We start from the raw sequence: 14406 nt of genomic DNA, 5'->3' as shown, positions 1-14406 counted from the left end.
CATTGCACGGTGGCAGTGGTGAGCGCCAAGTGAAGTAAAAAAGATATATTTCGCAAAGTCCCTAGCGCTGGTTGTGAAGCCTACTTTAGTATTAAAAAATACTATCGTCTCTACTTTTGTTTAAGTCTGTGGAAAATAGCATCGCCGAGCTCTTACCAATGCGGCCTGTGAAGCTTATATTAAAAAAAATTATAGTATCAATATCGTCTTTACTTCGAAAAGTGTGTGGAAAATAACATCCCAGATCTCTTACAAAATACTGGTCTGTGAAGTCTACATTAATAATAATACATACCTCTATTCGAGAAGTGTGCAGAGCTCTTAGAAAATAAAGTGGTTACTGTGCCCGATTTGCAGTACATACGACAGGTTTTGCGTAGCTAAATGTCAATAATCAAGTATCTGCGGAGCTCGCCTGGCTGTTTGCAACCAATCGATGCCTTTCGTGTTCGGCAGAAATGTTTATCTTACGTCCAATCGCGAGGGCGAGAGACGGTCTGATCGTGCGACAGATCCAGTCAGTGTCGCAGGTCGGCAGGTATTGCCCAATCAGGGCGCGAGTTAATTGTGTCACGCTTTTGGATATATTTGTAATTTTGGCATAGTTAGGTCGAGTCAGAAAGGTAGGCACGGTCGGTACGATGGGGAGGAAACTGTATTAGACAGGCCGACTGTAGTCATGCGAAAAAACAGGCAAAAGCAGCAAGACGGGGAATGCGACGGACTGACGGACGGACAGACCGACAGGTTACAAGGTTAGAAGCGGGAAACTAGCGCTCTGGGCGCCAGCTCCGTGGACGCTAGGGTATTGTTTGTTGGTGTAAACAGCAGGGAACACCTCCGCTGCGCTGCGGTGGGCTTAGAGCTTCTACTTAGAGCGAAGCTACATATAATATTTGTATACTTTGATCTACTTATGCTACGCTCCAAAACAACACCGTACACAATATCCTTAGTGCTCTCATGTTATGCCTCACTGTCCGCCTCTGGAGCGTGTACTGCTATCATTTCTTAAAGTCACTTTTTGGAAACATCACATATAAATATGTAGGCGTGACAGCTGGATGTTACAGATAGATACCCGCGTGATAGATCTAGATCGAATGCGTATTGTTGATCGTCATAGTAAAGGTAGACATGACCTGGTTTTAACGTGATCCGCAATACGTGCACAATTTTATCCTGGAAGGATTTGTCTATAATCTCATTAGAGCGCATAGCTCTCAAAATGACACCAATCGGGGGCGCTCGAGTTTGCAAATGTAATATATGCCGTTCAGAAGACGGGTCAGTACCGATGATGCTTCGAAATTGGCATACATCGTTGAGGAATTCAAGTGTAGCTGGAGTAAATATCCTACTCAAACACATTACCCATCTGCACGTCATCGTCGTGAGGCAGCCGACACCTTATCATTGCTTGCGACGGTCTATTAGAGCAAGGTTTAGTCAGCCCCACGCGCGAAATATTTTATAGGATAGGTAGTATTTGCCGATGGTCGCCACAAACACCAACATTATGCTTTGGAAATTATTATTCTGCTGAACTGTTTGTGATATTACTGAAGGGTCTTTCCACTATCTTTCGCATGCATTGATCTTACTCGCATAGTTGACGCACTTACTGACTTATTTGCATAGCTACTGACTGACAGAGTGGCGTAGATTCTTTCCGAGTGGCATTTACTGGGTCCGACATGTACGACAAACATACGAAGATATATGGCTGTAGGCAGAGTATCAGATCGTAATGATGGTTAGACTTGAAATGAATAATAGTTCATGTACATTAGAAGGAGTACTTTCGCTGCCTACTTATCAGCTCGGCGTGCTAATTGTTTTGTTCGTGCATAAATCGCAAGGCCGTTAATGAGTGTGTATGCCTCGCGCTCGTGATAGCCCAACCTATGTATATGGGGTCACGGTTTCTTTATCGGTACTTGTGCGTCGTCGTGCTAGCTTTCTGTGCTTACGCTATTGATGTATCGGTCTGTATAATCCAGCGCGTCACTAACTGGGCACAGGCCATTCCGCAGCGATACAGGTATGCTGAACGCGCGTCTCTTAGCAGTAGCCAACGCGATATATACGCGCGAGGCGGGTACACCTTATAGTCATCCGCGACTCAACCGAGCTCTCATCTCGGCCATTATGAACAGAACACTAAAGTACAATATTGCGTTCAGACACATCGACTTGCCACGTTCATCTGTACGGTCTGCACTGTCACGCAGTGGTAGTATCTATGTCAACAGCAGCTTATTCGTCGCACGTAGCTCCCACTCAATACTGTAGTTTGAATTTGTGAGCGCCAATTAGTGAAATATCCGCTATAAGAGCTGATGGTACAGATGCCATGGTTTTGCGTGTGCCCACGTGAGCGAGTGTACGTGCCATCTACGGTGACGCGTATACGGATAGGAATCACCAATTTGCAGCGGTGCACAGTTGATTTCATGTCTAATTATCTACGCTCTGTAGGTGCGTCAACACCATAGTCAGCTTACCGTTAATGCGGCCCCAAACCCCGCACCGTCAGTCAGTATACTAAATACAAAAATAGGTAGGAAAATGGGGGCCTAAAAGGGTATATTTACCAATTACTTGCTCTTCTGCTGCTTCTTTTGCTCGATGTACTTGGCGTTTCGGGCGGTCAGCTTGCGAGGGCGGCTGCGCCTCTTTTTCCTCTTGGGATACCAGTCAGGGCCCATCGCCTTCATGGCGTTTGCCAGGCTTTCCTGGCGGCGCAATTTGGCCGAATCAGGTGGTGGGGGCTTTTCCTCCCAGAACTCAACCGCTTTTGGGCCGTTCTCGCAGGCAATACAGTGTCGCACGCTGCCCCGTCCGCTGATTGTACGGAACGCGTAGCCGTACTGCAGCTTCCCGCAGCAGACGCAGCGCGCTCGGGGGTCCATCGTAGACCGCTGCGGGTTCAGCAGAAGCGGGTCAATCTTCGCCTCGCATTGCTTGCACGTAGGGCCCACCATTTTGCAAACTGTGCGTATGTTAGCAAAATACTTTGTTTTAACCAATTACTTGCGTCCAAATATTAGTCAATAGCACGGTACTGTAAGGCTGGTTGTTATTATTAGGCAAAATATTAAAATGTTTTAAAATATTACTATTTGGCTTAGCTTTAATATATTATTATTAGATTTCCAAACAAATACATACGTTACATGCAATATAAATTGACTAAAACAATTATCTATCGTGCGCGCATGCATTCGTCGAATACGGTGCACGGGAGCAGATACCGCAATGACCGTGCAGCCGCGCGCCTTCATTGCACGGTGGCAGTGGTGAGTGCCAGGTGAAGCAAAAAGATATATATTCGCAAAGTCCCTAGCGCTGGTTGTGAAGCCTACTTTAGTATTAAAAAATACTATCGTCTCTACTTTAGAAAGTCTGTGGAAAATAGCATCGCCGAGCTCTTACAAATGCGGTCTGTGAAGCTTATACTATTAATATCGTCTTTACTTTGAAAAGTGTGTGGAAAATAATATCCCAGAGCTCTTACAAAATACTGGTCTGTGAAGTCTAAATTAATAATAATAAATATCTCTATTTGCAGAGCTCTTACAAAATAAATGGTTACTGTGCCCGATTTGCAGTACATACGACAGGTTTTGCGTCGCTGAATGTCAGTAATCAATCATCAATGCAGCTCGCCAGGCTGTTTGCATCCAATCAATGTGTTTCGTTCTCAACAGAAATGTTTACATCACGTCCAATCGCGAAGGTCTGATCGTGCGACAGATCCAGTCAGTGTCGCAGGTCGGCAGGTATTGCCCAATCAGGGCGCGAGTTAATTGTGTCACGCTTTTGGATATATTTGTAGTTTTAGCATAGTTAGGTCGAGTCAGAAAGGTAGGCGCGGTCGGTAAGATGGGAGGAAACTGTATTAGCCAGGCCGGCTGTAGCCATGCGAAAAGGCAGGCAAAAGAAGGAAGACAGGGAATGCAACGGACTGACGGACGGACAGACCGACAGGTTACAAGGTTAGGGAGCGGGAAATACTTTGCTTTCAATCAATCATCTGCGCAGCTCGCCTGGCTGTTTGCAACCAATCGCTGTGTTTCGTTCTCGGCAGAAATGTTTACCTTACGTCTAATCGCGAGGGAGAGAGGCGGTCTGATCGTGCGACAGATCCAGTCAGTGTCGTAGGTCAGCAGGTATTGACCAATCAGGGCGCGAGTTAATTGTGTCACGCTTTTGGATATATTTGTAATAGTTAGGTCGAGTCAGAAAGGTAGGCACGGTCGGTACGATGGGAGGAAACTGTATTAGACAGGCCGGCTGTAGTCATGCGAAAAGGCAGGAAAAAGCAGCAAGACGGGGAATGCGACGGACTGACGGACGGACAGACCGACAGGTTACAAGGTTAGAAGCGGGAAACTAGCGGTCTGGGCGCCCGCTCCGCGGACGCTAGGGCATGGTTGGTTGGTGTAGTGCGGGCTGACCACCTCCGCTGCGCTGCGGTGTGCTTAGCGTTTCTACGTGCAGCAAAGCAACATATAGTACATGTATACTGTGTTCTACTTATATTACGCTCCAAAACAACACCGCACACAGTATATTTAGTGCTCACATGTTATGATAGATATGACCAGGGTTTAACGTGATCTGCAAGATGAGCACCATCTTACCCGTGAAGGTTTTGTCTATAATCGCATTTGAGCGCATAGCCCCCAAAATGACACGAATCGGAGGCGTCCGTGGCTGCAAAGCTAACAAATGCTGTTCAGAAGACATGTCAGTATCAGTGATGATCCACATTGGCATAGACCGGTGAGGAATCCCAGTTTAGCTGGAGTAAATACGTCTACTCAAACATAATATCATCTGCTCGTCATCGCCGTGAGGCAGTCGACACCATATCATTGATTGCGACGGTCTATTAGAGAAAGGTTTAGTCAGCTTCTTGCGCGAAGTATCTTTTAGGACAGGTAGATTTTGCCGATAGTCGCGACAAACACCAATATTATGCGTTGCAATTGTTCTGCTGAGCTCTTTATGATATTACTGAAGGGTGTTTCCACTTTGTATTGCATGCATTGATTCTACTTGCATAGCTGCCGCACATACTGACTTATTTGTATAGATTCTGACTGATAGAGTGGCGTAGACCCTTTCGAGAGACATTTACTGGCTCCGATATGTATGACGAACATACGAAGCCCCATAAGTGTAGGCAGATTATCAGATCGTAAATATCTTAGACTTGGTTCGAATCGTCGCTCATGTACATTATATGAAGTACGTTTGATGCCTACTCATCAACTCGGCGTGCTATTTGATGTATCCGTGCATATATTGCGAGGTCGTTAATGAGTGTGTATACCACGCGCTCGTGATATCTCAAACCTATGTATAGGATCACTGTCGCTTTCACGGTACATTTGCGTCGTCGTGCTGGCTTACTGTGCTTACGCCTTTGATGTATCAGTCTATATGACCAAGCAGGGCACAGGCCATACTGCAGCGATATTGGCAAGCTGGCCGCGCGTCTGTCACCTGTATTCAACGCAGTATCTACGCGCGCGGCGGGTACACCTTATAGCTGTCCGCGACTGAGCCGAGCTCTTATCTTGACCATTATGGACAGGGCACTAAAGTATAGTACTGCGTACAGACAGTTCGACTTACCACACCCACCGGTATTGTTTGCGCTACCGCACACGTGCTCGTATCTATGTAGACAGCAACTTAATCGTCGCGTGTAGTGCTCACTCGATGCTGTAGTTTCGATTTGTGAGCGCACATTAATGGAACATACGCTGTGAGCGCTGATGTCACAGATAGCATGGTTAGCATGTATCCAAGTGAGCGAGTGTACTCTCGATCTATTGTTACGCGGAAGCCGATAGGGACGGTCAGCTTGCAAGGGTTCGCAGTAGACACCATGCGCTAATTATTATTTGAAACGCGCTACCCTCTGTAGATGCGTCAACACTATTGCAGTGCCATAGTCAGTTACCGTATGTGCGGCTCCAAGCCTCGTACCGTCACCAGTATACTAAATACAAAGATAGGTAGGAAAATGGGGGCCTTAAAGGGTATATTTCCCAATTACTTGCTCTTCTGCTGCTTCTTTTGCTCGATGTACTTGGCGTTTCGGGCGGTCAGCTTGCGAGGGCGGCTGCGCCTCTTTTTCCTCTTGGGGTACCCGTCAGGGCCCATCGCCTTCATGGCGTTTGCGAGGCTTTCCTGATGGCGCATTTCGGCCGAATCAGGAGGTGGGGGCTTTTCCTCCCAAAACTCAACCGCTTTTGGGCAGTTCTCGCAGACAATACAGCGCCGCACGATGTCCCGCCTGCTGATTGTACGGAATGCGTAGCCGTACTGCAGCTTCCCGCAGCAGACGCAGCGCGCCCGGGAATTCGTCGTAGACCGCTGCGGATTCAGCAGTTGCAGGCCAATATTGGCCTTGCACGTGGGCCTCGCCATGTTGCAAACTGTGAAGGAAATTTTATAATTACTAACGTGCGTCAAAATATTAGGTATTTTAACGGATACTTACTGCTGGGTGTTTAATATTTAACAAAATATTAAATAGTATTATTATATCATAAACATGATATTATTTTAACCAATAAAGTACGTCAAAATATTTAGCCAATACACGGCCATTTAATGCCAGTACTCATTATTACACAAAAAAAGTTTTTTTTTAGTTTTGGAAATCGCTTAAATAATGATATTATTATTTTTGTACAATCATACTTTTCAGACCACCACGTAAGTACCATTCGCGCATGCAGGGGTGCAACTATTATAACGCAAAGGTCGTGAAGCCTCCTTTAGTAATAATAATACTAATTAATGAATATATCGTCTCTACTTTGAAAAACGTGTGGAAAATAACATCGCAGAGCTTTAACTGCATGGAGTACATACGATAGGTTTTGCGTAGCTGAATGTCAATAATTTAGTATCTGCGCAGCTCGCCTAGCTGTTTGCAACCAATCGATGCGTTTCGTGCTCGGCAGAAATGTTTACATCACGTCCAGGGCGAGAGACGGTCTGATCGTGCGACAGATCCAGTCAGTGTAGCAGGTCGGCAGGTATTGCCCAATCAAGGCGCGAGTTAATTGTGTAACGCTTTTGGATATATTTGTAATTTTGGCATAGTTAGGTCGAGTCAGAAAGGTATTATCCCGGCCACCAAACCTTGGACAAACTTTTGTCCAAAAAAGGTAACCCTTCCCTTCACAAAACCCGTAACGATAGTTAGATATAAGGGGTAAAATCGGGCGTAGATTCCGATTTTGAGGTCTATTTTTGCGTATCTGCAACCATTGATCTCCCAATCGGCCGTTTAAAAAAGGCTCTATATCTTGCAGAATTGTTTGCAATTGTGGGCTTGGCACGTACTAACATGCATGCATATTCATTGGCAGAGCCGGGATAACAGGTGGGGATTTTGAGAACCGGATGGATAAATTCCAAATATTACCGCAATTTGACGATTGTTAGAAAATTATAAACTTGTTAAAAAGAACCCGTCAAAAGAATATCTAGAGTGTAAAGAACATACAACGGGTCACCCGTTCATATTCCTAATCGGCTACAGCTTCATTGTCATCGACGGCGTCATCCTCTTCCGTGTCCTCGTTGCTGCCCTCTGGTTCCGATGCAATTTCGCATTCATCACCTTGCTGCAGATATTTTGTCTCGTATTTTACAAAAACAAAATAAAACACTCACCGTGGACCTCGACCACTCTTCGTATACCAATTTACAAAAACAAAATAAAACACTCACCGTGGACCTCGACCACTCTTCGTATACCGCAGCTTGTCCTCATCAACCCACGATAAATTGGCGACATGGTGCAGGTTACAAAAAGTCTCGTCGAGATAAACCTCGGGGCGCACTGGAAAATTGCGTCTGTTCAGGTTTAAAACTTTTTTTCTCAAATATTGCGCCCTGAACGCAACATTTGCCGTCGTTTCTGCCATAATATTGCGAGACCTTCCTTTTATAAATCGCATTCCCATCCTCCTAAGCACGCGACGTAGTGAGCGCACTGATACCACAATGTTGTGCTCTTCTTTAAGACGCTGTGCTAACTGTGGTGCTGCAACAGGTTTTCCGCTCTTGTTCATTCTTGACACCGACTCACGCACGAGAGGCTGTATGCTTTCTCCATGTTTCGGAGGCCTCCCAGATGGTTTTGGACCTTCCATCTGTCATAATTAATTTGTCGACCACTGAAATGATAAGTATCAATAATAACTGAAATGATATGAAGTACAGCCTACCGAGGTGAAATTCTTGTCGTGGTGCTGCTCCCAGTGCGCCCATATAGCTGAAATGGTGCCCGTAGCAAAGCCTAAACACTCTTTGACATGATAACGAACTCCTCCTTTCCATAGATGCGGTGCAGAGGCCTTCTTTTGGCGGAGGAACTCGTAGGTCTTCACACCAAGTACTTCTCAGCAGCAGTCAATTTCTTACCGGCGACCATTTGAAAAGTAGTGAACATTATTAGATGCTGTGAAGTTCTTACGAGAATAAATAGACACCAAGCTATCTATTAAGGGGACACACAACGAAATCGGCTCTACGGTTGCGGAGTTACATTCCTCTAATTTAAGATAAAATATATTACCATTTTTGTCCAAGCCTTTTTGGCCGGGATAATAGGCACGGTCGGTACGATGGGAGGAATCTGTATTAGACAGGCCGACTGTAGTCATGCGAAAAGGCAGGCAAAAGCAGCAAGACGGGGAATGCGACGGACTGACGGACGGACAGACCGACAGTTAGAAGCGGGGAGATACTTTGCCTTCAATCAATTATCTGCGCAGCTCGCCTGGCTGTTTGCAACCAATCGCTGTGTTTCGTTCTTGACAGAAATGTTTACCTTACGTCTAATCGCGAGGGAGAGAGGCGGTCTGATCGTGCGACAGATCCAGTCAGTGTCGCAGGTCAGCAGGTATTGACCAAATAGGGCGCGAGTTAATTGTGTGACGCTTTTTGCATACATTTGTAATTTTAGCATAGTTAGGTCGAGTCAGAAAGATAGGCGCGGTCGGTAGGATGGGAGGAAATGTTTACCTTACGTCTAATCGCGAGGGAGAGAGGCGGTCTGATCGTGCGACAGATCCAGTCAGTGTCGCAGGTCGGTCAATATTTGGCAAAGACACGCTGCAAGGTTAGGTGGGTGGAAATACTTTGTTTCCTCGATTTACTACCTCCACTTCGATTTTCCCCTCCTGGTACCGAGCAACCCATCATATCGATGCGGGTGCTGTGGAGGAAATACCATCGGTCAGTAGAAAACTACTGATCTGTCCCCAACGCGGCGCTGCCTGCACAACTACTGATTTCACAGCTACTGGGGTGCTGTTAAGTTCGCATTTGCATTTTCTTTTAGTGCTGCCTCGTCTGGTGTTAAGTTCGCATTTGCATTTTCTCTTAGTCCTGCCTCGTTTGGTCTATCAGTCTCTGACTCCGGCGCGTTGGCTGCTCGCGACGCTGGGTTCGTCTTCCCCGCGTAGATTGATAGACCCAGACGAAATTGACTGACTCGTGTTCGAACACCATCTTTAGGCGCGCTGGCACGTTGGTACTTGGCTCCCACGTCAACTCTGTGTACCCCACCCATTGAATAAGGTAGTATACGAAGTTATTGACCCACCGTTTGGCGTATATTCTTTCTACCTCGAAGAGCTAAGCATTGTCTCCTCTACGAGCTCGGCGCTCGTTTGCAAAAAGACCTCCTCCTCTACTGACAACGTCACGTAACCCACCACCTATGGACGATGCACGCTCGGCGTCCAGCTCTCGGTCGACTTCTTTCGGTATGCTAGCTTCTCTGCTTAGACGAAGCTGTCAAAAGGAGCTGTCCAGACGTCGCTGGATCGTTCGGGCGTGACGCTGTCGGGGGTTGAGCGGAGGCATCGACCAAAATGGCGAATGCCACCGAAGTGCACTCCACAAAAACAACCATATAAATAAAGGCGTTTTGAGCAGCTAAAAAATAGTACACAGAAATAACATGTTGACGTTGAAGTAGCTGGGTACACGACGTATCCAACTGGTTACTCTCAGGGTACGTTAGTAGAGTTCTATCTACTCACAGAGATTGACTCCCCAGTCCGTTTGCTGCTGATATTTATTGAGAGTGAGGATCAGTAAGATAATCTATTGGAAAGAAATACCTTGATTATTAATCAGCATGCAACGATTGCAATTGTTTGTGTCGTTAGTTTCCTTAAAGTTTGAGCCTATTGGGTGAATTGTAAATGGAAAAGTCGTTCCTACAAAGCATTTTTTGCTTTTTTACGTGCATGTTTCGGATGTGGTCCCGGTTTCTTACCTCTTTTGCCAATTCGCTCGGGCTCCGGTGCTAGTTGTGGTATCTTTGTTTGCGGGTTGATTACGAGGCTTTCTGTCGTTGGTCACGGGAGAAACTTAAACGTGTAGGTATCCTTGAAGTGCCCAATTGAAAGCCGTTGTGCGTCGTACAGTTCTTCAAGTCTCATACCATGTTTGGTAGCTGCACAAATCGCGTGTACACAGGGAAATTGTTCGTCCTCCCAATTTCCACAAGTGCACTCCTTCGAATTCAAATCGACCATTCGCCAAGGGTGTATGTATCCAGGTTTTGGTAAAGCCCCAACGTGCTGTACCGAAAAAAAAGCCTCGCCGTGAGCTTGAATATCACACATCTTAGCTACAACAGCTCGTTTGTCGCGTTTGGCTAGCAGCACAGGAACAAGATCCGTTTCACTCCTGCTGTGTAGCCAATCTGCTGCTTCATTTCTTTTATCAGACATCAATTGGCCGAGTTTAAAGCAATACAGGTTAAACGCATCAAGCGGTTTTGAGCTGCGCAGATCTTTCCCCATCCAATTATTGGCTTGTTCGGAGATGTTTGAAGTAATTTCATCGTATGTTGACAGGCCAAATTTCTCGAAGAACTTATACTTAACCCAGTTTTCAGTGGGAAGCACTAGTCTCTGTTCGGTACCGCTCGGTGTGATTACCTCAGTCTTCTTAGTGAGGTATTCTGGGACTTCTCAATTTGAAATCTCCAACTCGTTCATGTACAAGTTGTAGTCATTTTCACAGTCGGAACGAGCGATAGAGCAGATTGTTGCTCTGTCTTGAAGAGAGAGTCTATGGTTGGCTCTGTTGATATTATCCATGATATGGCGGAGGCAGAAGCGGTGTCCAGCGGATGGGAAAACTTCGGCAACTGCAGAAATAAGACCCTTTTGACGATCAGACAAAATCGTGATTCTCTCTACTTTAATTGCATCTTTGACTGCCCTCAAAAACCAAACCCAGTTGTCGTACTTTTCGGTTGGTACCAGAGCAAACCCAAAAGGTATGATATGATTGTTGTAGTCCTTTGAAGTGGCAACAAGAAAACCCCCTCGCTTGTTCATGTCTTCCTGTAAATGAGCGCCATCAAAACTAATCAAATTTTTAGTCATACTCACAATGTGGGCGCCTGCGTTCGGGACAATGCAAGCACGCTTGAAGGTCACGCCATCGCTCTCGCTCTCATATCGCCACAAGGAACCGGGATTCTTACTTGCCAGAAGCTCCAAGTACGACTTCAATTTTTGGTAGCTCTCGAGTAAATCTCCATGCAATTTTTCGTCCAGGTCCTGCTTGATCCTAGAAATCGAAGATTTGCTGACATTGATGCCCTTCCCTTTAAAAAACTTCTGCACAGCTTTCCCTGAAAGAGTTGAAGTTGAGTTGGCATGAGCTGGCAGAATTTCACGTGCTACTACAGCCGATAGTTGAGCTTCACGGACAGACCGGTTCCTTTTCGCCTTTTTTTCACGAGGGATATTTCCCTCCGCGAGTGGTTTCTGAGTAGATCCAATGTTTTTGAGATGGTTGTGGGCGAAGTTGGCTTGAGTAATCTTCCATACCCCATTCTTTCCGTGTACATTGATGAAGAATGGGCAGCTTAGATCTTTTGCCGGGGTAACTTTATCAAAGAACTCCATGCCATTTAGTTTTTTGCAGACGTACTTCGCGTTTCCTGAGTTGTTTGGCTTCACACTCAAAGATTGTACAATCAACTGGAATCCACATACCGTTGCAAAATCGTCACATGTTGCCCTTGCTGCTTTTTGTGTTGGAAACTCAGTGTCTGCAATATTGGTTCGCGTCGCGTATACTCCCCCATACTTTTGGCTGGAGCGGTCTGAGGTATCAACTTTTGCGTCTTCCCTCAAAACACCCATGCTTATAGCTGTAGCGATGTCAGAAAGATCTACCACGAAGGGAGAACTCCCATAATTCGGAGGCGGCTTTCGAGGCATGGTACGCTTAGGGCAAAAGCGGTTTTGCTGAAGGCAGCAGAAATGTAGCTATGATTAGAGTTAGGTACGGATCGAACTTAATCATTTTCTACTGATTGCCGTCTTTTCTGCGCCGCGTTGGGGACAGATCAGTAGTTTTCTACTGACCGATGGTATTTCCTCGGTGCTGTGTTTGGCGCTGATGGCGACGGCCACTGTTCTAGTACAGAGTCCTGCGTCCGGTTTGACCACGACTGTGGCTGACACGGCCCAGACGGCAACCAGCATTCTAACTCCTGTTCTAGCTGGGGAGCCGAACAAACACGTTACAACGCGATCTTTGAGAACGCATCCGATAGCCGACAGCGACGACGGCGAAGAGCGACTGCTTAATGGTATGACAGATTTTGTCAAGTACCACGCTGGAAAGATGAATCCCGAGCAGCTTTACAAGTACTTAAAGTTACAAGGACGTGGTCAAGAAGCCTACAAACACAAGAACTACGCTAGTTACATTAAGAAGTCGAAGAAGTGGTGGAAGAACCAGTAAGACCGTAGTTTCAAGAGTTTTGAAGGATGGTTTATCAATTGATTTGAAGCAATTGAAGACGCTAAGAAAAAATGCTAACGCTGGCTTAGTTCGGTTCGTTTTGTCACTGGACTTCAGTGCATTCCTCGTGTGCTTGGGGTTTTGCTTTTGTTTGTGGGGATGTAGATTTCTTGAGTGTTAAAAAAATTACAATTTTTAGTACAAGTACTACAGTAGTAAGCTGCACGAATATCCCTCCTGGGAGAGGATACTAATTGAAAGCGGGTCATAAAAAAATTAACTCAGCGTCAGAGTTCTTGACAATATATCGTCACATACCCCCCCCTCTCCATATCGGTAAGAAAAACGAGGTATTTCTCGATAGTAGTATAATTTACGTGATTTTAATTCGCAACCTACACGCTAAATCATACTAACGCCATGCTCCACACGTAGAATCGCTGAACGACATCACAAAAAGCAATGTGTTTTCACCCTCTCCGCGCATTGAGGAAATCAGAATTGAATTTTGGACGAGATTAAATAAAAATGCGCACTTAAATGAATCCTCTGCTAGTAAGAATTTAAATCCCAATAACATATACATGTGCTGCCTTTAAGGTCACGTCCGTCCGCGAAGCACACTCTCCACGAGCTCCTGTTTAAATTTGCTCCAATGTGTATCTCGGACTAACTGCTCTAACAGATTCGAGTTTCTTCTCCCTCCAGGTGGACCTCGTAAACGTGACAAGTCTGTCTTGTACTTATGTTTGTTCATCAAGGCAATGTCCTGTAAATTACGATGTAGTTGCGAACGGCTATCAGCAGAGAATCCCTGCATGATATCTGCAGCCGACAAGAACAGAAGCTCTACTGTAGAGACCGATATCAACGCTGCCTTGGCGCAAGATATTCCATGAATCTGCTGTTTTTCTTGTCGAGGCTGGCGCGGTGGAACCCAGGATGATGACGCACAAAAACATTCTCCACGTCGCAGTGCCAGCGCAACCGGTTGCGTTGGCGTTGTCCCCCTTCCAACCCCCATACAGTTGATAGCGATACTTGTTCGCCTGGTATTGGTTGATTTTGGTCGTGTAGTGGCAGCTCGCAGAAGCTCCCGCTGCTTGGACTTCACGTAATTTTGTGGAAGAAATCCATGATGCGCCTCATTAATACGTAAAAAGCTCAGAGGATCCCCTGCAGTCTCAAGTTGTGTGTAAAATAGTCGAGCACTTTGAGATTCAGATAGACGTCCACTAAGTGCGAATGATATGGACATATCAGGTGGTGTTCGTAATCCACAAGGCGAAAATTTGCAGAGTTCGCCTTCTTGGAACCAGTATCAGCCCATCACAGGACTGGCCTCACAGCACACGACTTTGGAGCCGATGACCTTGACAAATGTAGACTGATAAAAGAATTTTTTCTGTAAGAAAAAAATATTGATTAGACTAATAGCGGACGTACTCGGTTTGCAAGGTTGCGGATATCTACTACGGGGATATTATTGAGCGCTGGGGCCATGGAGAGGAATCGAGCGGCGCGGTCCTGTAAGCAAGATAATAGGACGTACCAGTCGGGTTAGCAACATAGCTGGCT

At 45.9% G+C, this 14406-nt stretch overlaps 1 protein-coding gene across 1 annotated transcript; it reads left to right on the top strand.

Moving 5' to 3' along the window:
• Positions 1-12480: 12480 nt before the first annotated feature.
• PITG_16418 (RXLR effector family protein, putative) lies at positions 12481-12828 on the top strand (the record flags this gene model as incomplete). The annotated part of the gene is made up of 1 exon (XM_002897413.1): positions 12481-12828. One exon carries the CDS (start codon positions 12481-12483, stop codon positions 12826-12828), a length of 348 nt encoding a protein of 115 aa, XP_002897459.1.
• Positions 12829-14406: the final 1578 nt, after the last annotated feature.

The sequence above is a fragment of the Phytophthora infestans genome, genomic scaffold (assembly GCF_000142945.1).
Source record: "Phytophthora infestans T30-4 supercont1.44 genomic scaffold, whole genome shotgun sequence".
Taxonomy (NCBI): Eukaryota; Oomycota; class Peronosporomycetes; order Peronosporales; family Peronosporaceae; genus Phytophthora; species Phytophthora infestans.
The sequence above is the reverse complement of the archived record's forward strand: the minus strand, read 5'-3'. Positions and strand labels throughout refer to the sequence as shown.